Here is a 24312-nt window from a genome sequence, read left to right on the forward strand (position 1 = left end):
TACTTAGTAAACAGAAAATAAAGATCATGAAAAATTTCAAATATATAATACAGAAAAAAGGAAAGAACTATTTTGAAACTGTCCAAAATCTAGAGGTTTAATAAAGTCTCTCTACTGATATGTTACAACTCAAAACTCAAATTACAGGCCAAATTTTTTTTGCAGGAATATTAAGGTTTTTTTTAGTATGACTCATAAATATCTAAACCAAAAATCAATTTTAATATGACAACACTAACTGCACCAACCCAAATAAATCCTTCCAATAGGGCTTTTTTTTGGGGTTTCTTTTTGGATTTGGAGAATTTTTCTTCATATATCTTAGGGACATTATTAAAAAAATTTTAAAAACCTTTTCAGTTTTTAAAAATTACTAACAGTGTGTGTGATCACTGAAAAGAGGTTAATCTAAAAATTTTAAAGTATTTTTCCAGATAATAAGATCATACTGGTGAGAAAAGAGTTCGGGCTCATCTCACTCAAATACTTGCATAATAGGCTCGAAAGAATAAAAAAATTGTTGTTACTTCTTAATATAAAAAACACACAAGTCTGTTAAAATCTGACAATTCAATAAGCTCTCAAACCAGAAAACACGTTTCCCAGTCAACACTCATACTTATTTCTGTATTAGGAAAAATGGGGTTGATGCAGGGGTCTTTAAAAAAAAAAGATTTCTCTTAAATTCGTAACTCTGTTAACTGCACCTTCATTTCCAGAAACCTTATCTTTAACAAATCTCTACACTATTCATACTTAGCACAATTTCCAATCATTGAAGATATTTTAGTTTTACCTTACAATCAGTACAAAGCAGCTGTGTTAAATTCATTCCATAAGATCAAAACTATACTGTGTCCTTACCCTCAATATTTAGCTCAAAACAAATGTGGCAGAAGGAGAGTGTTTCTTTGTCTGTTCCCAGTTTACAAACACTGCAAATGTTGTCATCATTCAAATCAATGTTTACAAACTGCTCCTCTTCGTTCATAGTGCCCCTATTAAGAAACAGAAAAGGAAAGTTACACAATTTCATGAACCTGCCTTTGGGGTAGTTCCCTTTACTGGGAACTTCTAGGAAATAAGGATGCTGTTCAGCTCATTTAAAGCAAAAGCTCCATCAAACAAGCATCGCCATACTTGCACTCCAACATTGCACTTTTCCTGTGGAAAGACACAAAGCTAGTAAAACTTAAAGCCAGGCCATAGGTGACACTATGTCCGTGTCTTTTTTGTCCTATAGTTGATTGGGTTAGTGGGACCTGAAGGAAAGAGATTTGCCGGCATTCTAGTCCTCCTCCTTCGTCCCCCAACCTCGAATAATCAGAGGGCTTAGCAGCGAGGCCTTTTCAGCTACCAGGTTCTGTCAACCTAGTTAACGCTGTGAGAAACAGGAAAAACGACCTGCACGGGACATTGCTTTGCTAACTTCATTGGGGGAACCTCAGATGCGCCTCGCGAACGCGGAGTTGCGAAGCTTCGCATCGAACGGAGGTCGGCGGCAGCAAAATGCACGTGGGTACCGAATACCCGGGGAGGGCGTCCCGCCGTGTCCGGGGCAACTACACCGAAGGCCGAGCGGCGGCTTCACGGTACCGGCCGGGCACCGCCGGAGGGGCCCAAGCCGGAGCTGGGAGAGCCGCGGCATCCTGGAGCCCGGCGGGCGGGAGAGCCTCGTCCCATCGCTCCGGGATTCCTCCCAGAGGGAAGAAAGCGTCCGAGGGCCACGGCGGCCGGTCCGCCCAGCCTCAGCGTCTCGGGGAGCCGGGTCCTGGCCCGGCCTTCGGCGTTGGGGGCGCGCGGCCGCCCCCAGGGAGTCGCGGACCCAAGTCCGTCTTTCCGTCGATCTGTCCGTCGGGGCGCCTGGCGCGCAGCAGCGCGAGAGGCCACGGGGCTCGGAACTCGAAGGAGGCGGAACGATGGGACTGGGGGTCGGGGCTCAGGTGGGATGGGAGCAGGGCTGCGGGGTCTTTACCGTCCGGCTCCGCAGGCCACCACCGCCGTTCCGCGCGGCTCGGGTTCCTCCACTATTGTTTCCGGCCGCAGCAGAGGCGGCCGCCGCGCGCCTGGCCCCGCCCTCTCCCGCCGGCGCCATCCCGTAAAGGCTGCGGGGAGGGTGGCGCGGCCGCGGGCACACCTGCGCGCTCGCCGGGCTGCTGTGGGTCCGCCCCTCCGCTCCTGCACCGACGCCGCACCTTCGCCTCGAGTTCTCCTGTGATCCCGTGTTTCCTGGCCGGAGTTTCTTACCGTTCTCTGGAACGTAGCTCCTCACACACCCCTCCTCGAGGTGCGTAGATAGACGAATCCGTTCCACCTCTCCCTTCAGCCTAGTGCAAACTACTGCCCCGGGGCGGGGGCCGCAGGCGGCGGGGGTAGGAAAGCCGCGGGTGGATGGCAGAACGGGAGAGGTGCGTGGGTGGCACTTTGACTTCAGGAGAAAGAAGCAGAATACTGTCACTGAACTTATAGTTAAGTGCCAGTTGAAGTATCTAACGAAGGAAAAGTTCATATTCAGGTGTCATGATAGAGGCATAATTTCAAATACAGAATCTTTTCAAATACATTATTTGTTGTGGGGCGCCCCTGCCCCCAATATGGTACATCCCTCAACGCCCACGGGAAAAATCCCGAAGCCCCACCTCTTATTTTTAGGTCCTGCTTGGTTCTCAAATTCTTTGCTTGACTTTTGTTTAAGCTATTCTGGTTTTTTTAGGGTATGGTTCTTGCAGTACTTTCACTTACATTTTCCATTGTAGTCCTCACAGTAACCTATAGAGGAGAAACAGGAACTGTTCTGTCATGTTGCAGCCTACGAGTAATTGACCCAGGTTACCACAGTTGGTTAGAAAAAGGCTGGGACTTGAACCCAAGGCTACTGACCTAAGATCAATGTTATTTTCTACAGCATCATATGTATGTGTTCTGGTTGCAATCACATAGAAACAGAGCTAGCCTGTCAATCTACATGTAGGCATTCTTGAACTGATGGTTAGGAATGGACTGTCTAGATCTTGGAAACTTCTGGGCCAAATTAGCACTCCAATTATGGCATTTGTGCCTCGCAGGAGCGATCTGTGTCCTTGCCACCTAAATTGTAGTAGATGAACAAACAACATTGACATTACTTGGTTTCCTGTTAGAAATGTAGAATCTCAGGCCCCACTCGAGATTTCCTAAATCAATACTTGCACTTTAACAAGACCCCCAGGAGATTCCTATGTTCATCGAAGTTTGAGATGCACTAATTGAAATGAAAAGCCTGTGCTTTTTCTCTTCGAATTTCTCATTCTAGGTAACTACGACTAAGATATCTTGCATGTTGGATTCTACCCATCTTTTCAATAAAAAGCATTCTTTTAAAAAGGACTCTTTTAAAGTGATTCAATAAAAGTGTTCTAAAATCACTAAAATTTAAAAATTGAAACAAGTTCTTTTCACTTCTCAGAATTGTCTTCCTTCCTATGGCATTTCACATTGTTTACTTGCTATTCTTAAAACTCTTCTCTCTTGTTGTTGGCTTTTTTAAAAAAATCAAGGAATAATTTACAGAAATAAAATGCTTCCATTTTAAAAGCATTATTTGATGAGTTTTGGCAAATACATACACTTGAGTAACCACCACCCCAGTGAGGATACAGAACATTTCCACAGCCCCAACATTTCTTTCTGTTCCTTTCTGGTCAAGCTCCTTCAACATGGGATCTAATTTATATGACTAAGTGTTTTAGTTTTGTCTGTTATAGGAATTCATATACATAGAATTAAGCAGTGTGTGTTCATTTGTGATTGGCTATTGTCATTCAGCATGTTTTTGAGATTCACGATGGTATTTTGTAACAGTGGTTTCTTTTCACTCCTCGTCTTAGTCAGTTTGTGTTCCTATAAAGGAATACCCAAGGCTGGATAATTTATATAGAAAAGAGGTTTATTTGGCTCATGGTTCTGGAGGCTGTACAAGAAGCATGGTGCCAGCATCTGCTTCTGGTGATGGCCTCAGGCTGATTCTATTCATGATAGGAGGCAAAGGAGAGCCAGTATGTGCAGAGATCATGTGGCCTGAGAGTGAGCAAGAGAGAGAGGGGAGGAAATTCCAAGCTTGCTCTCTCTTTATTTATTTTTATTTTTTATTTTATTTTATTTAAAAACGAGTTCCACTGGGAATTAAGAGTGGGAATTGATTCACACCCTAGAGAATGGCACCAAGCCATTCATCAGGGATCCATAACTAAGCTCCAACCCCTTGCTCTCCACTCCCCAACCAAGCTTCACCTCCAACGCTGGGGATCAGTGGGGCATGGGGGCTCATACCTGTAATCTTAGCACTTTGGGAGGCTGTGGTGGGCTGATCGTTTGAGTCTAGGTGTTCGAGACCAGCCTGGGCAACATCGTGAAACCCCATCTCTACCAAAAAACCCCACAAAAATTAGCCAGGCAGGGTGGTGTATGCCTGTAGTCCCATCTACTCAGAAGGCTGAGGTGGCAGACTGGCTTGAGTCCTAGAGGTGGATGTTGTGTGAGCTGAGATTGTGCCACTTCACTCCAGCCTGGGTGACAGAGTAAGACTCTGTCTCAAAAAAAAAAAAAGAAAGAGAAAAAGATGTCCACACCCTAATTCTTGGATCTTTTGAATATGTATGTAACATAGCAAAAGAGACTTTGTAGATATAATTAAGGTTATAAACTTTAAAATAGGTTTTCCTGGATTATTGGGCTGAGCCCAATCTAATCACATGAACCCTTATAACCAGAGATCTTTCTCCAAGTAAGCTCAGAGAAATGTAGCAAAGAGAAAGTCAAAGTGATTAGAAGCATGAGAGGGACTTGACCCACCATTGCTCTAGGAGCAAACACTGGTCTCCAGCTGGTAGCCAGCAAGGAAATGGGAGCCACAGTCTTTAAACTGCAAGGAACAGAATTCAGCCAACAGCCTGCATAGATTGAGAAGCTCATTTGAACAATCTCCCAACACTTTGATTTCAGCCTTATGAGATTCTAAATTGAGGAGTCAACTGAACCATGCTGTACTGGAATTTTTACCTACAGAACTGTGAGATAATAAATGGGTGTTGTTTCAAGCCATTAAACTTGTGTTAGTTATGCCAGCATTACAAAGATTGAATGTCGAAATTTTTAAAGAAGGTTGAGATTTATTTTGGGAAGATGTTACTCTAGTGGCTGATCAGCTTGCTTCTTTAGAGACTTGTTTGTAAACCTTGTGAGGGTCTACACTATCATTTTGTAATATGGATATCTTAGTCCAGTCCTTGAAGAGTGGCTTCTTAGACCCTCTATTGTATGTCATGGGTATTTAATAAAGATTCTGCACTCTAGTTGATTAAAACTCAAATGACTCCTGCCCCTGTGAGTTCCAGCAGGTGTTCAGTTTGTAGTTCCCCAGTAATTGTTCTTTCAGTGATAGTTATTTTTTTGCCCTGGTATTTAAATTTTCTGTAAAGTCTCGCCCTATACATGCACAGCTTAGTATTCAGCCAAAGACTTAAAGAGTATTCTGAAACTCTATGTATAGTTTTTCCTTTCTGCCACTTTTTATTGCAAATTCCAGCCCGTCTTAGACTCCCCAAACTCAAATCTTTTTCTCCCTAGAGCAACTTTGCTTGGATTTCCTTATGTGGACCATGGTCTGAAAGTACTTCCATGCATAAAATCAGGGTAATTATAGGTCTCCTCTCATTTGTTTCTTTCCTATTATGGATCACATGTTTGTACTGTCTGTGTTTCAGTGTCCTAGAATTCATATTTTCTAGATTTTGGTTGTCTGCTGCCATGTGAGATGTGCTTTTCACCTTCCACCATGATTGTGAGGCCTCCGTGGCCAATTGGAACTGTAAGTCCATTAAACCTCTTTCTTTTGTAAATTGCCCAGTCTCAGGTATGTCTTTATCAGCAGTGTGAGAACAGATTAATACAGATTCCTAACTAAGCCTAAAGTCAAAGTAATGTCTGTTTTAGGCCAAGAGCTAATTACAAAACTAGTTATTGTATATCGCTTTATAGTTTATAACACATTTTTGCACACTTCACTGAGTTACTAAATTAGTAAGAATTGTAGTTAGTTAAAGGTAAAATCCTTGACTATTCAAAGACCTAGGCTTTGAACCTGTACAGCATATGACTGTACTGAATACTATAGGCAATTATAAGGCAATGTATTTGTGTATCTGGACATACTAAAGGTATAGTAAAAATACTGTATAAAAGAAAAAAATGGTATATCAGGCACTGATTATGAATGGAGCCTGCAGGAGTAAAAGTTGCTCTGAGTGGGTCAGTGAGTAAATGGTGAATGTGAAGGCCTAGGACATTACTAAAAATCACTGTAGACTTTATAAACACTGCACATGTATACTACACTGTTTATTTTATAAATTTTTCTTTCATCAATAATTAACCTTAGCTTACTATAAATTTTTTACTGAATAAACTTTAATTTTTTAAATATTTTGACTATTTTGTAATAACAGCTGTATTAGTCCATTTTCACACTGCTCTAAAGAACTACCTGAGACTAGATAATTCATGAAGAAAAGAGGTTTAATTGACTCACAATTCCACAGGCTGCACAGGAAGCATGGATAGAATAGGAGGCCGTAGGAAACTTACAACCATGGCAGAAGGCAAAGGGGAAGAAAGCATGTCTTATCATGGTGGAGAAGGGGAGAGAGACAGAGCAAGGGAGGAAGTGCCACCCACTTTCAAACAACCAGATCTCGTGAGAACTCACTCACTATAACGAGAACGGCAAGGGAAAAGTCTACCCTCATGATTCAATCACCTCCCACCAGGCCCCTCCCCCGACATGTGAAGATGACAATTCAAGATGAAATTTGTGTGAGCACACAGAGCCAAACCATATCATTCCACCCTGGCCCCTCCCAAATCTCATGTCCTTTTCACATCTAAAATCACAACCATGCCTTCCCAACAGTCCCCCAAAGTCTTAACTCATTCCAGCATTAATTCAAAAGCCCAAGTCCAAAGTTTCATCTGAGACAAGTCCCTTCTGCCTATGAGCCTGTAAAATCAAAAGCAAGTTAGTTGTTTCCAACATACAATGCGGATATAGACTTTGGATAAATACTTCCATTCCAAAAGGGAGAAATTGGCCAAAATAAAGGGGTTACAGGCCCCATGCAAGTCTGAAATCCAGTGGGGCAGCCATTAAATCTTAAAGTTCCAAAATAAACTCCTTTGACTCCGTGTCTCACATCCAGGGCACACTGATGCAAGAGGTGGGCTCACAAGGTCTTGGGCAGCTCTGCCTACATGGCTCTGCAAGGTACAGCCCCTGAGGCTGCTTTCATGAGCTGGCTTTGAGTGCCTACGGCTTTTCCAGGTGCAAGGTGAAAGCCGTCAGTGGATCTACCATTCTGGGGTCTGGAGGACAGTGGCCCTCTTATCACAATTCCACTAGGCAGTATCACAGAGGGGACTCTGTGTGGGTGCTCCAACCCCACGTTTCCCATCTGCACTGCCCTAGTAGGTCTCCATGAGGGAGACCAACAATATCTGTTAGAGAGATCGCATAATGTTTTTTTTGAAAATCATTGCATTTCCTCTACAATGGTGAAAATTTTTCTCATCATTTAAAGTCCAATTCAAATGAATGTCTGCCACAAAAATATCTCTAGTCCTTTTACTTTCCTGAATTCCCACAATGCTTGCTCATAGCACTACTATTTTTAGTATGTTTTTCTGACATGGCCCCATTTTTAAAATAAAGGATTTAGTATATTCAATATATCCATCCACCCATCTCTCACCTATTTGTTTCTCCTCCTATGTTATCTAATTCTCTCCAATTAGAGAGGTGCTTTTTCCATTTAGCCAGGAAGATTGGCATATGTAGCCCCAGGCTCAAAGCCTTCTGGTACCATGATCCTGAAGGTACTGGAAATTCAAGATGGTGTGACTGATTGACTGAATTATTATTTCTACTTCTTCACCCCCTTTCACTTACATGTGACCTTATAGTTCACTGTAGTGAGCAGAATATATTTCCCCATCCCAATGAGATATTAATGAACATGACAATGAGCAGAGACCTTAAATGTGCTTGTGTGCCTTAGCTTGGCTTCTTTATCTCTGTTATATGTCACAAGAAGACCTTCATCCAGGTATTTGCTGGTCCAAGAAAGATGAGAGAGATGTAGAGATCAAACAGATTGAAGGGTCCAACTTGCAGCCTAGCTCTGGGTTGCCCCAGCTGACCTATAGATCCATGATGTTGGTTATTAAAGTACTGATATGGTTTGTCTCTGTGTCCCCACCCAAATCTCATGTTGAATTCTAATCCCCAATGTTGGGGAAAGGACCTTGTGGGAGGTGATTAGATCATGGAGGTGGATTTCCCCCTTGCTATTCTGGTGATAGTGAGTTCTCATGATATATGGTTGAAAGTGTGTAGCATTTTCCCCTTTGCACTCTCTCTTTCCTGTCACTATGTGAAGATGTGCTTGCTTCCCCTTCACCTTCCACCATGATTGTAAGTTTCTTGTGGCCTCTCCAGCCATGCTTCCTGTACAGCCTGTGGTACTGAGTCAATTAAACATCTTTTCTTTATAAACTACCCAGTCTCAGGTAGTTTTTAATAGCATTGTGAGAACAGATTAATACAAGTACTGGGGGTTGTACAATTATGCAACATTTTGCAGTGATAGCTGATTAATACAGCGGGATTCTGAATGGCCAAATGTGATTCATACGCTTGTCTCTGAATCAAACACAATTGCTAGTACTTTAATTGGCCAGGCTCTATTACATTTCCAGCTCTTCCTCCATTCCCAAATAATTGAAGTTGGCTCAGGAGTGGGGGTGTAGGAATTAAAATTTGATCTCAAGATATGGAAGACAAGTTTCCCAAAAGGAAAGTGGTTGCTCTTACCAGAGGAAGGGAATTGGTTTGAAACCTATTAAGCAGGAAAAATCTATCTGTCATAATCTAGTCTGGTACTCTTTCTACATCATTATTTATTGCTAAATTTTAAGCTGATTTGTATGCAGAAACTCTGCCTTACTCATCTTGTGTTTAACACTTACAAATTATAATGTCTTATAATTTGTGTTTGAATCCAGTAGGATTAAGTTTCACTGCAAGTAATATAAAAATCCCCAAGTAACAGTGACATAAAAAGTTGGACATGGGCAGACATGCTGGCTCATGCCTGTAATCCCACCACTTTGGAAGCCTGAGGCAGGAGGGTCACTTGAGCCCAAGAATTCATGACCAGCCTGGGCAACATGGTGAAACCCCATCTCTACAAAAAAATACCAAAAAAATTAGCCGGGTGTGGTGGCGCAGGCCTGTATTACCAACTACTCAGGAGGCTGAGGTGGGAGGATTGCTTGAGTACGGGAGGTCAAGGCTGCAGTTAGCTGGGATTGTGCCACTGAACTCCAGCCTGGGCAACAGAGTGAGACCTTGTCTCAAAAAAAAAAAAAAAAGAAAAGTTGTACTTTATTTTTTTCTCTTATGTTGAAGACTAGAATTGAGCAGCCAGGGTGAGTGTGGTGACTCTGATTTTCAAAGTTCTTAAGCATGCATTTTGCTTTGTTTTTTTTTCCATGAGACAGAGTTGCTCTGTCACCCAGGCTTGAGTTTAGTGGTGCAATCTTGATTTACTGCAATCTCCGTCTTCTAGACTCAAACTGAGGTGGGGGCTTGGGGACCACATCTTTATTCCAGATGACCATATGGCCAGCTAAAAGTCAGGGCTTCTAAAAGAGGGAGCATAGATATTGCAATTTCAGCAAGCAATCTCTACTGCAGTGCTCAATATTTATTAAATGAATGAATCACATTAAAAATTAAAATTGATTAATAAACACTAACAATTAAATTTTTAATCTTAGATGAAATGCTGGATTAAAGAATATATTTGAGGCTGGGCGTGTTGGCTTACACCTGTAATCCTAGTACTTTGGGAGGCTGAGCCAGGTAGATCACCAGGTCAGGAGATGGAGACCATCTTGGCCAACATGGTGAAACCCCGTCTCTATTAAAATACAAAAAATTAGCTGGGTGTGGTGGCGCACACCTGTAGTCCTAGCTGCTTGAGCGGCTGAAGCAGAGGAATCTATTAAACCTGGGAGGCAGAGGCTGCAGTGAGCCGAGATCATGCCACTGCACTCCAGCCTGGTGGCAGAGCAAGACTCTTTCTCAAAAATAATAATAATAATAATAATGATTTGCTTAAAAATTATTTTTGATTTCCACTGAAATTGAACAATTTGGCAGGCTTATTTCAGTTTTATTCATCCATTTTCTAAAAGTGTAATCCTTATAAGATTCTACACAGGGAGTCTAGCGCTGCTCTTTTGGAATCTTTAACCCTGAAGAAAGTATCACTCTTAAAATTATGGCTCCTCTAAAGCTTAGACAAGCATCCCTCTGAAAGTTTGAGATACAGATATTTGCATTAAAGGGATTTATTACCTATAGTTTTAGTAATGCTGACATTATGGGTAAGCTGTCTGCTGATCCATTGTCTTGTTTTGCAAGCAGAACAAAGCAAACCTATTTCTACTCTGTGGATAAATTCTGTGTTGGCATTTCTGGGAGAAGATTGGGAGTTAACTACCAAGCTATTGATTTTTTTTTGTGTCTGCTGTGAGCCAAATCCAGTCTTCAGTAATGTGCACAGTCCCCCCTGTTAAATTCAAGGTGATAAAAGGAAAGTTTAGTATTGATGTCTGAAGTTAGAAAAGTCTGTTTCATAATTTACCAGAGGTTTATTTTTATATTCCATTGTATAAGTATCAGTCTTTGGGTATAGAATACTCAAGCTAGAAATTAAAATCCAGACGTGTTTCTGAGTTTACTATTGGTGTACCCATTGAATGAGATACAATTTTGAAGTTTGATGATGAGAGAATTATAGCATTGTTAAAAGAAAAACCTTAGACAAATTAAATTTAACAGAGTTGAATTGAGCAAGAAAAAAATGATTCGCAAATCAGGCAGCCTCCAGAATCACAGCAGATTCATAGAGATTCCAGGGATGCCTCGTGGTCAGAGCAATTTATAGAAAAAAAAAAAAGGAAAGAAAAGAAAGTGACATACAGAAAATGGAAGTGAGGTACAGAAACAGCTGGATTGGTTACAGCTTGGCATTTGCCTTATTTGAACACAGTTGGAACACTGAGCAGTGTGTGAGTGGCCAAAGTATGGCTCCTGGGATTGGCTGAGATTCAGCTATTGCCACAGAAGCATTCTCCTAAGTTAGGTTTTCAGTCTTGTCTACCTGCTACGTTAGGTTATGGTTTGTCCAATAGGACTCAAGTATGGAAATAGAGAGGCTTTCTCAGGCCGTATTTAGTTGCATTTAACAGCATTAAGGGTAGTAAAAAAAAGTACAACTTTTTTGCTTTTCTGCTTTTTTAATTTCTACTAAACACTATTTTTTTCACAAAAGTTAAAACCAATGAAAAATGAAATTCCTTCATTCAATCAATCATTGATTTATTCATTCAATAATTATTTATTAAATGCACATTATATGTGAGATACTGTGCCGGGTATTAGTTACACAGTAGAGAGCAAAACAAAGTTCTTCCTCTTGAGAAATTTACTGCTTAGTATAAGCGAAAGGCATTAAGTAATTGCATTTGGAAAGGAGTTTTTAATGGCAATGGAATACATTTGCATTTCAGTTGCTGTAGCACCATGAAGATGTCTAAGTACCACATTGGCAAATAACTTTTATTTCTTGCTTTTTTCATTATTTTGCTAAATCTTATATGTTAAGCATATTAATAATTCATTATCTATAGTCTGTAATAAGGGATCCCACCATAGTATTTGTTTTCAAAATAACTGGAAAATGTAGGTTTCAAAACTGAAAACATTTTAGCTATTTTGAAAGAAAGGCTTCCAAAGTGTATTATATTCTTTTTTGCCATCTTAAAATATATAGGAGATAATTTATACATTAGGAAAATGTTTGTGTTAGCGGAGGGTAAATTGTTATAAACCCTGACTTAGAAATTCAGTGACTTAATAAACAAGAAAATGGTTTTTCCCTCATGTACTAACTGAAGGTAGGTACCCCAGGTTGGTAGTAGCTCTCCTTCACATGGTGATTTAAGGACCCAGGTTTCTTCCATCCTCTAGGACCTTGTCATCTGGTGCAAGGTCAGGATTGCATCCAGATTTCAGCCACTGAAAAGGGGGGTAGTGTGGAGGAAGCACACCTCTCTTAAAAGGCCCATTCCTGAAGAGGCAGGCACATACCACATCTACTCGTATTTCACATTTCATTACTGAGAATTTAGTCACATGGTTACATCAGTCTGTGAGGGAGACGGGGAAATGTAACCTATTTTTGTGCCTAGGAATAACGAGTGGATAATTTTTAGTAGATGACTAGCTGTCTCTCCCACAGCCTGAAACTCTGGCTGCCAAGTTTCTGTGTATATCCTTCTCATACTCATCCTCTCTCTGGGCAAGCCCCAAGGAGCACATTCACCCCTTCAGCCAGGGAGACAATTCAAGGTTATAGTCAGCTGCTGCATCCAGCTCAGCATCCATAGGTATGTTGATTGGTGATGATCAGTCCTCTCACTCACATCCATAGGTAGCTCCTAGTTATCTGGTGACCTATAAGTTGAAGGTAAAATACATCCTCTCTTTCTGTCACCCCTTCTTCCCACCAGAATAAATGGTGGACCAGAGACAGGATAACTGCAGTTAAAACTCCTATTCAGAAAAGGGAAGAAGGAGAAACACAGCAGTCACTGGTCCATAGCACTGATAGAAACCAGCTAGATACGGTGGGGGTCAAAGACCTCTGTCTTAGTAGTGAAGGAACTTCCTTGATTGGGCCTTATTTCTGCTTTATGGGAGTAAATTCTTGTCCATTGGTCTCTGGCCCCCTGCTGTGCTCTCTGGAAGTAACTTCTTTGCCTATTATTCTTCTTGATCAGATCTAAGAGGGCTTTGGGGAATTTGTTCCTCTTGAAAGCTGCATATATTTTACAGCATAGTTTGTAGGCCCATAGAGTCACAAGGCTATTTGGTTCTTAGGCTCATAGATTCTTTAGCAACACAGTTTCCTCAATCTTAGTAAATTCTAAGTTTATTTGCTTCCAAGGTGCCTGTAAGCACAACCAAAACATTTTCTGGATGTATTCTAGATAGTACTTCAGCTTTTGCTTTTTTGCTCTTTCTCTGACATGTTCTTTCACGTTAATAGCAGCTATCTTGAGGCTATCTGAATAATTAGGCTTTACTGGGAAGGCAATAATCTGACCTTTTGCCATTTAGAATCCAGAATCAGTCAGCTTTTCAGGTGAGAGGGTGTCTTAATTTTTGGCCCCTTCTCCTTGAAATTATTGTCACTTTTCAAAGAGGTCTTCTCTGATCACCCTATTTGAAACTTCCACCTGGACCCATCTTACTGTGATTTTTTTAAAACACTACTTGTCACTTTCATATATTTTTATATATATACATATATATATATGAAATAATATATAACATATAATTATTTATTATACTAATTGTTTATCATCTGTCTTCCTCCTTTGGCGTGTAAACTCCATGAGGTTTAGAAGTTACATTATATTCTCTGATATCTGTCAGGTATACAGAACAGTGCCTGCTGCATGGTAGGTGCTCAACAAATCTATGTTATGTGAGTGAATGAATAATTTGAGCGTATGTTGACTTTTCAGGATCTGCTATATATCGTGCTATATGTCAGCTATGCAAATACTACAGGTTACAGTTATTCTTTCCTATTGCACATAGATAGAATTTTTACTTTGCTCATTTCGCAGTGTAGGGCAGGATGAGTGCATCTGTTTTTTCTCTGTTCTCTCCATAGAGACCTATTCTATGCCAATTATGGAAATTCCATTATTCTTGTTGGTGATCAATCTAACAATGGACAAGTGAAGCATGTTGGCCAGTGAGGGATAAGCAAAAATATGGTAGCATGAAGGATCTCTAGAAAAAATTTTGTTTTCCTTTCACTTCCTTCCTTTCTGCTGTGGGTTTTGTTTCTGTTTTTGTTTTTGGTAGAGACAGGGTCTCACTCTGTCACCCAGGCTGGAATGCAGAGGCACATCACTGTAGCTCACTGTAGCCCCAAAATCTTGGGCTAAAGTGATCCTCCTGCCTCAACCTCCCGAGTAGCTGGGACCACAGGTGTGCATCACCACACCAAGCTAATTTTTGTATTTTGTGTAGAGATGGGGTTTCGCCACATTGCCTAGGCTGGTCTCGAACTCCTGAGCTCGAGCAATTCACCCACCTCAGCCTCCCAAAGTGCTGGGATTCTGTGAGTATTTTTTATTCTCATGATGATACGATGTTGGAACTTCAGCACCTGTCTTATGATCATGAAGGCAGACATTGCTAACATTCCGAGATTTAATGACGGGAAAGACAGAAAGAATCTCAACCCATATGACATAATTGAATCCCTGTTCCGATGTTGGAATAATTTTCTTTTTAAATGAGATAATACGCTTCTACTTTATTTAACCCATTTGGGTCTACTGTACTGTCATTTGTTGATGTACCTGTAAACATCCTAACTGATAGAGCAGCAGTATCTTCAGTAGCTACTGAGACTAATTTGCTACCACACTGCAACTCATTCAACCATTTGTCCATTCATTCATTTATTGAGTAAATTTTCTATATACTAGGCTCTATGCAAAACCTAGAGGCAAAAAGATAAAGATGCAGTTTGTGCATGTCCTCATGGAACTGACAATAGTGGAACAATTACAAATTCAGTAAAAAAGTAGTAGTTGTACAGGAGTTCCACTAGTTCTACTGAATTTGAATGATGGTAAGCATTTGCTCTGTGATAAGTGTCCTAGACAGATAATTTGTCTTCTAGGCATATGAAGATGGATTTCACCTATCCATCCTTCACCATTTGAGGGAGGTTCTCTTCTGTTGCCACAGAAGAAGTGGCACCAATGTAGGCAATTGTGACCATATTATTTAGTTCCTATCTATTGAGACATAAATTCATAGGTGGAGAAGATTATATAGCGTTAAATGTGAGATAGCTTGCTAGTTTGCTTCTTTCTTCTCTATGCCCACTTATAGGTTTTTCTTAAATACTTAGAAAAGTAGAACTCTGACTGTGGTTAGAATGCATACATCGAATTGTAGCTGTTTAAATATGCTCCTATAGGCTCTTGGTCAATTTTGCATGTATGCCTGGAAAATAAATTAGAATTGCAGATCGTTAAATATTTTAGTTTTATCCTCTGGGAAACTACAGTTTTGTGTGTGTATGTCTTTTTTAAAAAAGAAAAAAACCTTACAGCTCTATCAATCTAAGCCAGCTATCTAGTCATTGATATATTGAACAATTTTATTTGCAAAGCTGTTCAATATCTGCAAATGGTGTTAGTGGCCAAATAAGTATATGGGCTTTATAACTCAAACTCAGTAAGAGATGTTGTGTATTCCCCACTCCTTTTTGATAATTTGAATTCAAATGACAAATACATGTATGCTTAGGATGAAAAAGTATGTCATAAAATGCTAGGTTCACTGGACTACTTTTCACATTAGGCTCATTGAAAGTTTATCTAGAGAAGTCTAGGCACAGTGGCTCACGCCTGTAATCCCAGCACTTTGGGAGGCTGAGGCAGGTAGATCATTTGGGGTCAGGAGTTTGAGACCAGCCTGGCCAACATGGTGAAACTCCATCTCTACTCAAAATACAAAAATTATCTGGGCATGGTAGCACACACCTGTAGTCCTAGCTACTTGGGAGGCTGAGGCAGGAGAATCCCTTGAACTTGGGGGGTGGAGATGGCAGTGAGCTGAGATCGTGCCATATAATTGGCTATAATTTGTAAGAATGTTGTCATCGAGTGTGTCACTTAAGGTCTTAGACTGTGAATCTAACCATATTTAGTGAAATGGCTTACTGTACAAAAAGTCTAAACCAAAGGTTCTCAGGGAACAAAGCACATGTGCAGTTTTAAAACAAAGCAGTGTTTTGTCCCATTGCTGTGATTTGTAGTAATACTTTACTCACTCTGAAATCCAATTAACACTAAAGGATTAAGTGTGAGATTTTGGTTTATGCTATTTCTGTATCTCATACTACTCCCTCTTTTTTTTTTTTTTTTTGAGATGAAGTCTCACTCTGTCGCCCAGGCTGGAGTGCAGTGGCGCGATCTCGGCTCACTGCAAGCTCTGCCTCCCGGGTTCACGCCATTCTCCTGCCTCAGCCTCCCGAGTAGCTGGGACTACAGGCGCCCGCCACCACGCCCGGCTAATTTTTTGTATTTTTAGTAGAGATGGGGTTTCACAGTGTTTAGCCAGGATGGTCTCGATCTCGTGACCTCATGATCCGCCCTCTTTGGCCCCCCAAAGTGCTGGGATTACAGGCGTGAGCCACCACGCCCGGCCCCCATACTACTCCCTCTTAATAAACAGTTTCCACTGATAATATAAAGGGCTGGTATAACAATGTCTTTAAATGAGTAAGCTTTCTTTGGTAAAATTAAATCATACAAATTATTTTTAAAACCTTCTGATATATACAATATTTAGCCCAGTTTTCTAATTTTCTGGATGTAAAACAAAAGGTTTAACATACATTCCTTGAGCTGTTAGTGCTATTGAAATCTTTTGTCCCATTTAAGTCCTAAACACTTTTGGTTGGTTGAGTAGGATGTGAGTTTTTTTGGGTCTCATAGCATGCTTTTTGGCTTAATTTCAGGTTTATATATATAAATAAAGGAATTAAGTAAAAATAAAATTTGAGTTACTTTTTGAAAGCACCTGAAATCTTGGATTGGAATACGTTGTCTATTTCAAGTCTAAAGCTGTGGTTTTCCCCTTCTGCTTTACCCTTCTTCAAATGTTGTTGTAATGTAATTCTTTCCTGAGCTTTCCCTGTTTCCTTACTAACGCATAGGATGGCAATAAAAATAGTTTTAAATCTCATCCCTCCATGAGAGGTTAGCTCCCCAAGTATAAGCTCCTTTTGTATTGTACTTGTAATTGCTCATTCAATGTTGGTATTGCCCAGTAGACTGTAAGTTTCCTGAGGGCCAAGAATGCTTTTGCCTCTTCCATTGCTGCTTCCCCAGTACCTTCTGTATATTTCATAACCAAATAATGAAAATGATATATTCCATTTAAAGGGTCAAAAAAAGTTTGGAAAGAAAGTTTATGTGGGAAGAAAAGGTAATATACTGTTTTCCCACAGACATAACAGGAGAATTAATTTATATGCATGTGGAAGCTGTTCAGGAGCTACTCTTAGTTTGCTTTATGTATTTAAAGTTTGTTTTAAGTATCTTTAAGTCTTAAGTATCCCTATTTTTTTCCTCTTTTCTAGAATGATTTTGGAATTTCCACTTTTTGTTCTTGTCTACTTTGTGATTACCAAGTTCTCTAATGGTATTTGACAGTTCCCTTTGTTTTGATTTGTGACATATGATGGATAAATATAGTTAACAGATATAGAGGGGAAATTGTCACATTTAATACATGTAAACCTGTGATTTTAAAAAGAGGAACTAATAATATATATGTCTGTGATGAAACAAAAAATAGATTATCTCATATCTAGAAATAAAAAAAGGTTATTAAAATTCAGAGGAAATAAAGCTAGCAACCCTGCCTATACCAAAGAATATTTTGATTTTCATAGTGCCTTTCGTCAACTAAAGAAAGAAACTGAGGCAAATTAACATAAGTCAAGAATTTATTTGGGCCAAATTTGGGGACTGCAACCAAGGAGACACAGATTCAAGTTGCCATGAATATATGCTTTGATTAGCAGTAGTTACAAGTTGGCTTTCAATACTCATGTCTCTCTGGATCTGATACATTTTGCATACCTCACATAGCTCAGACATCTCTGAGCTACTTTTCTTCTCATTTCCCCCTTTTGATTGAGATCTTCCTCTTCTGAAAGCATTGATAATCAACATTTTAAATGTAGCTTTTCCCCACATTGCTAGGAAGGCTCATTCCCGGGTAATCTCTCTCTACATTGGAGGGAAAGAGGAGAGGCACTACAGCTTAAGAATTTAGTGAAGTCTTAGGCTAAATTAACTGGCAACACAAAGGGGCAGAGGAATTGGGTCTCAGGATTTTATCCACTTACAAAGGAAGTATGGCGTGTTGAATAATTTCTATGCATCTAGCTATCATGAGTTTAGTTTCTGTCAACAAACACTTTAGATAGAGAAATGCAAAGCATAATTGATTTAAGAATCAAAAATATGACACAAATAAGGACAATTACTAATTAAACAATTTGAAATCCAAATGTGAGAAATATTCCTATACCTGAAGGTAACCAGTCAAATAAATCATATAAGGGGTCTGTCTTTCCAACCATGGGTCATCTTGTAGCCATTTAGCCTTTTGAGTGATCTTTTTAAACTGAGTTTCAATTTCTTGTCCTGGTCTGAAGAACCAGGTGACTGGCTGCAGGTCAGCTTCAGTTGGAGATCTCTGATGATGGAAGATGCCTACTCACGCAGGGCTACCTTTTTAAAATGAGAAATGTAAATCCATGAGTCAATGCCTTTGAGTTTAGCTGCACAAGTATTGATAAGTAATACTTGATATAGCTTCTTCCAACATGATTAGAAGGAATCCAAAAATCTCAAAGTTGGAAGCCATGATATTTGATGTCATAAACTCCCAAGAGCTTGCTGTTAAAAGAATCCTCAATTAATTTAGAATTTTTAGTGAAATGCTTTTTAATGCCTTGGCAATAATGAAGACTATCATCTTTAAAGAGAGCTGGTTTATAGACTCCTTCATCCAGGCACATGGGGCTTCCTGGTATCATTTCAAAGGGAAAAAGCTGATGTTTTCCAATTGGGTAGAATGTAAGTTAAGCAATAACAATGGAAGAGCCTTAGGCCAGGGAAAGTTAAATGTTTCTATAAGCTTTGTCAATTTATTTTCTTATTATCCCATTTGTGTGTTCTACTAGTCTGGAAGATGGAGGGTAGTATGTCCAATGGAAATGCTCAAAAATTGACCATATGTTACAAATAGACTGAGTTATTTGTCTAGTGAAATGGGTTCCTTGGTCACTGGGAAGACTGGAAGGAACTTTCCAAGACAGAAAAAGACAAGTATTAAAATGGCCATGGTTAAAGATGCAATTGACAAGGAAATTTGTGCATTTTCTTTTTTTGTTGCCTACAATTCAACATACTAATCATAATTATGACCGATAACATATACCAAGATATATTAGATTTTTAGTAATCTCACACAATTTTGGGACACACACATTTATACAAATATAACTCAAAGCTAAATGCCATTTCTTATTTGACAGTTTTTTCTGTATGATTTTTTACATACTGAATAAGCCTAGTATCTCTCTTTGGAACTTCCAGGGGTTCTTTTTGGGATGTCCAAAAGTTAGTTCCTGATGAAATGACTTAATTTAGAATTTGAAATTTGATTTTGAGAAGTTTATTAAATATTAAAGGTTTAAAACCCTGGAGCAAAATGGAATAATTTATTTAGCCAAAGTGATGATTAAAATATTTCAAAAAGCAAAAAAAACAAAATGAAACAACAATCCCTTATCTTTGATAGAGAGATTCAGTTTTCTAAACATCAAGACTTAATAAAGACAGCATGAGACCAATAGAATCTCTCTCTCCTTCTCTCCCTATTTTTTTTTTTGCAGTTTACTCAAAAGATGAAATCCTTTTACTACTTCTTATTAATACTATACAAAAATCTTATTCACAAGAGAAAACCAAATTCTACCTTTGTATTATTAATGGTGAAAGTAATTTTAATAAAACCCTACAAACAGATCTATCCAATCTCAATCAGCTTTAACCACACAAGATAAGATTTCTATAAAACTTTTATAACCTCTTACAATTTAATTCCTTCTTTCCCAGACTTTCTATATCCATTTAGTTTTTTTATTCCTTTAATTTAAAATAACCTTCAAATAACCTGTAAGCAAAATTACTTTTCTTTTAACCAAAACCATATTCTCCCGCCTTTCTTATAACCTTCTTTACCAAAAAACACATCCTTCTTTTCTTATGTACTCTGTGTACAAAAGAATTCTTTTGTATCTAGTAGTTTTAGTTACATATTAACTATAATTTTACCTCTTAGTGACTCTAATTTTCATTGAAAAACCTAGTAAGTAAGAAATTTTAATTATGTATCAGGTGCAGAAGCTGGGACAAAGGACATAGCTGTGAAGACAATACCTAGAGACTCTTACCCTGCTCCAGCATGGTTATAAGGCACAACTGGGCCAGGGAAGACACATTGGGTTTGGCTCTGACATGCAGCTGGTGGCCTAAGTGCTGTCAACATACACATGTTTTCAGGCATCACCATGGCCACCTGTCTAGATGTCAGAATCTAAAGGCTCAAAACCAAAGACATAGGCTCACAAATAATTAAGCAGGTATAAAAAAAAATCATGGAAGCAACCATTTTAGGATGTTTAAAACATCTAGCAAAGACAGTATAAATTTGTCTTACCTGTAGACCCAGGTAAAAATATCTAAAATTAAATTTAATTTCGTCAATCTTGAAGACATTTCTATTCTGTTTTGCCAACAATTTAAAGACTAGTTTTGTTTACAAAGATTACTAAAGTCTTATGAATTTGAAAACTGTTTAGTCTTATTTACTTAATTTATGAACACTCATTTCTTTATAAGTCAGTTTGGTACCATGTGGACAACATGCAAACACAGACATGTGCACATGTACACATAAAAATACAGATACACACAAATAAAATCTTATAACTTTGATTTTAAAATTCCAGCCATGAGACTGGTAAAATTCTCTAGTTTAAAAGGACAGTTAGATTAAACTATACCTCTGTAAATGGAACAGTTAATCGGTCCCCAGGGTAGCAAGTTTACATCTCAAAGCACAGGGAGAGAATTTAAGCTTTATTATTATTATTTAAGGAGTTTGGATGTATTACTTAGAGGAAGATTAAAAATGGATACCAAGGTAACACAAAAGCATAAGCATTCACCACAGGACTTTATAAGAGAACAATTTCATTTAGATAGGTAGCTTCTAATTTAGTCTCCATTTTCTAACTGGACCACTGAGCTCCGGGAGGAGCCCATTAACAAACAGTCCTGACAAAAAATTAGCAGTTTGCAGGAGGCAGAGCATCAAGGTCTTTAAAAATCAAGGATCTCATCTTTACACGAAATCCTGGGTCCCCCTAAAGAGGGAAATGCCTTGGGACGGGGCTACACAATGTTTCCACAGTGCTACTCACTACAAAGACATTCCCCTGGGGCTGGGGCGGTGGGTGACCCAATGCCATCAGCCCCCTCTGTGATCAGCCCATTTCCCAAGAGAGTTTTATCCCTTGGTGATGAGGGTTGCTATATCCTCCAAATGTTCAAACTGCACCTTTCTTATCTAAAGACACAAAGAAATGAGTGGCCCTCTGCAGTAATAACCATTCATTGTAACTGCTGTCAGCCACTTCCAAAACTTCAGTTCTCGCCAGTGACTTGCCAGCTACAAAGAGGTCACAGAAAGATCAAGTTTTGTCTGATAGTACAAGGTAATCCCTGTTACTCCAAAAGCCAAAAAAAAAAAATCAGGTAACTCAATGCAGAAGAGAACAAAGCTTTAGACCTGAGAGGAGCCTTCGTATGACTCTCAGAACTCCACAAGGATGACAGAAAACCTCCAAGCGAGGGGTGTGCATGGCACCTTTTTCTGTGTTTCTCAAGGGGTATCGGGATGTTAGAAGGCTCTTCTAGATTTCTTCATGTGGCACTGAAGATGGTAAAGGGAAGGAGGAGCAGAGTAGAAGGAAATGGAAGAGCGAGTCTTAGAGGAGCCAATTTGGGGAGAACTTTCTAAAAGACCAATGAAGTTTTATATTTTTCTCAGCAAAAATCATGTCAACAAGAAAGGAAGCAAACAGATGGAGCAAGCATCCAATTAAAAAGGAGTTTTAGAAGTTTTAGTTGACTGGAAAAATTCCTGGGAATGGATCTAAAAGGGAGCAGAAATGCCTTGCTTTTAAACCATAGATGTTTAACAAACAAAAACCTTCAAATCCCTTATAATCAGATTTCAGCCAGGACAAACAGAAAGTAGGCCTCTCATTCAATTTGTTTGGTTCTAAAATGTGATTTATTTTTCAATTGTGTGTGCAAATATATTAATTTAGGAATTTTAAATCACCCTCATTTCTGCCATTGTGATGGCCATTTGGGGGTCATCTTGAGTCATGTGGGTCCATTTACGTAGGTATTTGCCAGATGGAGCTTCATAGGTATTACATGAAAGCCCAGCTAGTGTTGCCAAGGGGGATTGTCCCTTCAGGGAAAGCTCAGTTTTGATGAGCAGTTTCCCATAATTTTAGAAATTCCTTTTCAAATATGACCAAGGCCAGGACAGTGTATCAGGTTGAAGTGTGCTCTTTTGTGAGTGTCACTTCTCAAAGAGTCACCAGAGAGTCATGACTTGCTTTTCATGTGTCTTGTAATCTCTGATCACCTTATAGTGGCAGAGTATTCAAGATGCCAGGCAACCAGCCCTTGCACGTACCTTCTGGCTGAGCTGAAAGTCATCACAAGTATTCTTGCAGACAAGACCTATGATACCATGATACATCTTGAACAGATGTTCTGTATCTTCATAAAGTCTTTAGTCACCTACAGCACCCAATTGAGTTTGGAGGTAGCAAGTTTCTCTCAAATTTCAGGGTGAGAGAGCTCAACCTCATGCACCTTTTGGCTTAAAACTAGCAGGAATTGGTCACAAATAAAATGACAATTGTGAATCACAAGCAGTAAGAAGCAGCTACAATTTTAAAAGAATGTAATTTATGTAATTTCAGGCCAAAAAAGGGAAACTGGCAGTGTTAGACTGCCAATGCCATAACCTGAACCTCTTGCCATGAGCAGAGGCAGAGAAGGCAGAAATTTTCTGCAGAGTGATGTGCTGCACCATGACCTGAACCTCCTACCATGGGGCAGAGGTAGGGAAGGTAGTTCTCTGCAGAGGTTTTCACCTGAAGCTCCCATTCAGAGACGGAGACCAAAGCCTTCAGTTTTTAAAAACAAAAACAAAAACAAAACCAGCAAAAAACAACAACAAAAAAACCCCAGCCCAAATAAAGCCTAGACCTCAACTGAGAAGAAAGAGGTTCAGATTCAGTAGGACTCACCTTTTGTACTCAGGGAAAGATGTGGAGACAGAGAAACACAGTAGGTTTGTGCTGGTGCTGAGTACTGAGTCCAGGAGGGATCACTAGGTGGTCCAGGGTGCGAGGAGGTTGCTGTGAATCCTGACAGCTACACCAGATATGTTGACCTAAAGAAAGAAACTGGGGCAAAATTAATATAAGTAGAGAATTTATTTGGGCCAAATTTGGGGACCGTAACCCAGGAGTCACAGATTCAAGCTGCCCTGATGGTATGCTTTCATTAGCAGCAGTTACAACGGGATTTTAAAAGAAAAAAGGAGTGTTTCTTACATTGGTTCATTAAAATAACATAAGCTAGTGATTGGCTATACATATTGTTCTTTGTATCACAAATTCTAGAACCATAAAGATAATGAGTGAGGGTCACATTGTGCAACTTGTGATAACATTTTAGGTAATTTATCAACTAGTCTGGAAACTACAGAGAAGCAAAGAAAGAACAAAATGCCTTTAAATAATTGCCCCTGGGAATGGGTGCACCAGGAGTGTGCTGAAGTTTCATACTCATGTCTCTCTGGGCCTGATTAATTTTACATACCTCACATAGCACAGACCGCTCTGAGCTACTTTTCTTTCTCACTTTCTTCTAAGGAGATCACAAGTATTTCATGTATTACCTTATGTTCATGACATTCTTACTATTGTATATCTGCTTTATATTGTGGCATTGAAGGTTCATCTCCATGGTGGCAGAGATGAACATGACTCTGAGAGCAATGACTTTCCCATCAATCATGAAAGACATATTTATTCACCACCATTCTGTATTAGGGATCCTATTGTGTACTGAGTTACTGCAGTACCCACAAGGGAGTCTCTGAAAATTCTGACCCCCAGGACCTCTATAGGGCACACTTGGCATCAGATTTAATTGGAAAAGCATAAGGCAAGCCATGCAGCATGCCAGAATGACAGCATCAGGCACCCCTTTTTAATAAGACTTCTTGCAGAAGTCCTCACACCAAACAAAAAGCAAATCTCTGGCTTTTAAGTTGACAGTTAAGGTGCAAGGAGATGAGACATGTACATATGGTCCATCTTGGCTTAGAAGCCTTGTGTCTCCAATAAGATCCTATATTTCTTACAATGT

General features: G+C 39.5%; 2 protein-coding genes and 1 long non-coding RNA gene across 11 annotated transcripts in view; 1 reads left to right on the forward strand and 2 right to left on the reverse strand.

The window, feature by feature from the left end:
* The window catches only part of C21H21orf91 (chromosome 21 C21orf91 homolog), a 39376-nt gene extending 28340 nt beyond the window's left edge, over positions 1-11036 (reverse strand). For 2 of the 9 annotated variants that reach the window (XM_063803490.1, XM_009445292.5), the window contains exons 1-2: positions 2248-11036; positions 865-998 (exon numbers count right to left, since the gene is read on the reverse strand). In XM_063803490.1, the coding sequence (XP_063659560.1) occupies positions 865-991 (127 nt within the window). In that variant the 5' untranslated portion in view covers positions 992-998; positions 2248-11036. Of the gene's footprint in view, positions 1-864; positions 999-1140; positions 2100-2247 lie in introns of those variants that run through there. The other 7 variants (XM_001156244.7, XM_001156300.7, XM_054675155.2 and 4 more) reach the window with 6 other exon arrangements.
* Positions 1510-24312, forward strand: part of LOC134809227 (collagen, type I, alpha 1a-like) — a 414408-nt gene continuing 391605 nt past the window's right edge. Inside the window, exon 1 of the mRNA XM_063803487.1 lies at positions 1510-2287. Coding sequence (XP_063659557.1) covers positions 1510-2287 — 778 coding nt within the window. The remainder of the gene's footprint in view (positions 2288-24312) is intronic.
* Positions 18353-24312, reverse strand: part of LOC104005550 (uncharacterized) — a 50135-nt gene continuing 44175 nt past the window's right edge. Inside the window, exons 2-3 of the long non-coding RNA XR_678944.4 lie at positions 23184-23342; positions 18353-18507 (exon numbers count right to left, since the gene is read on the reverse strand). This is a non-coding gene — a long non-coding RNA (uncharacterized LOC104005550). The remainder of the gene's footprint in view (positions 18508-23183; positions 23343-24312) is intronic.

The sequence above is a fragment of the Pan troglodytes genome, chromosome 22 (genome assembly GCF_028858775.2).
Source record: "Pan troglodytes isolate AG18354 chromosome 22, NHGRI_mPanTro3-v2.0_pri, whole genome shotgun sequence".
NCBI lineage: Eukaryota > Metazoa > Chordata > Mammalia > Primates > Hominidae > Pan > Pan troglodytes.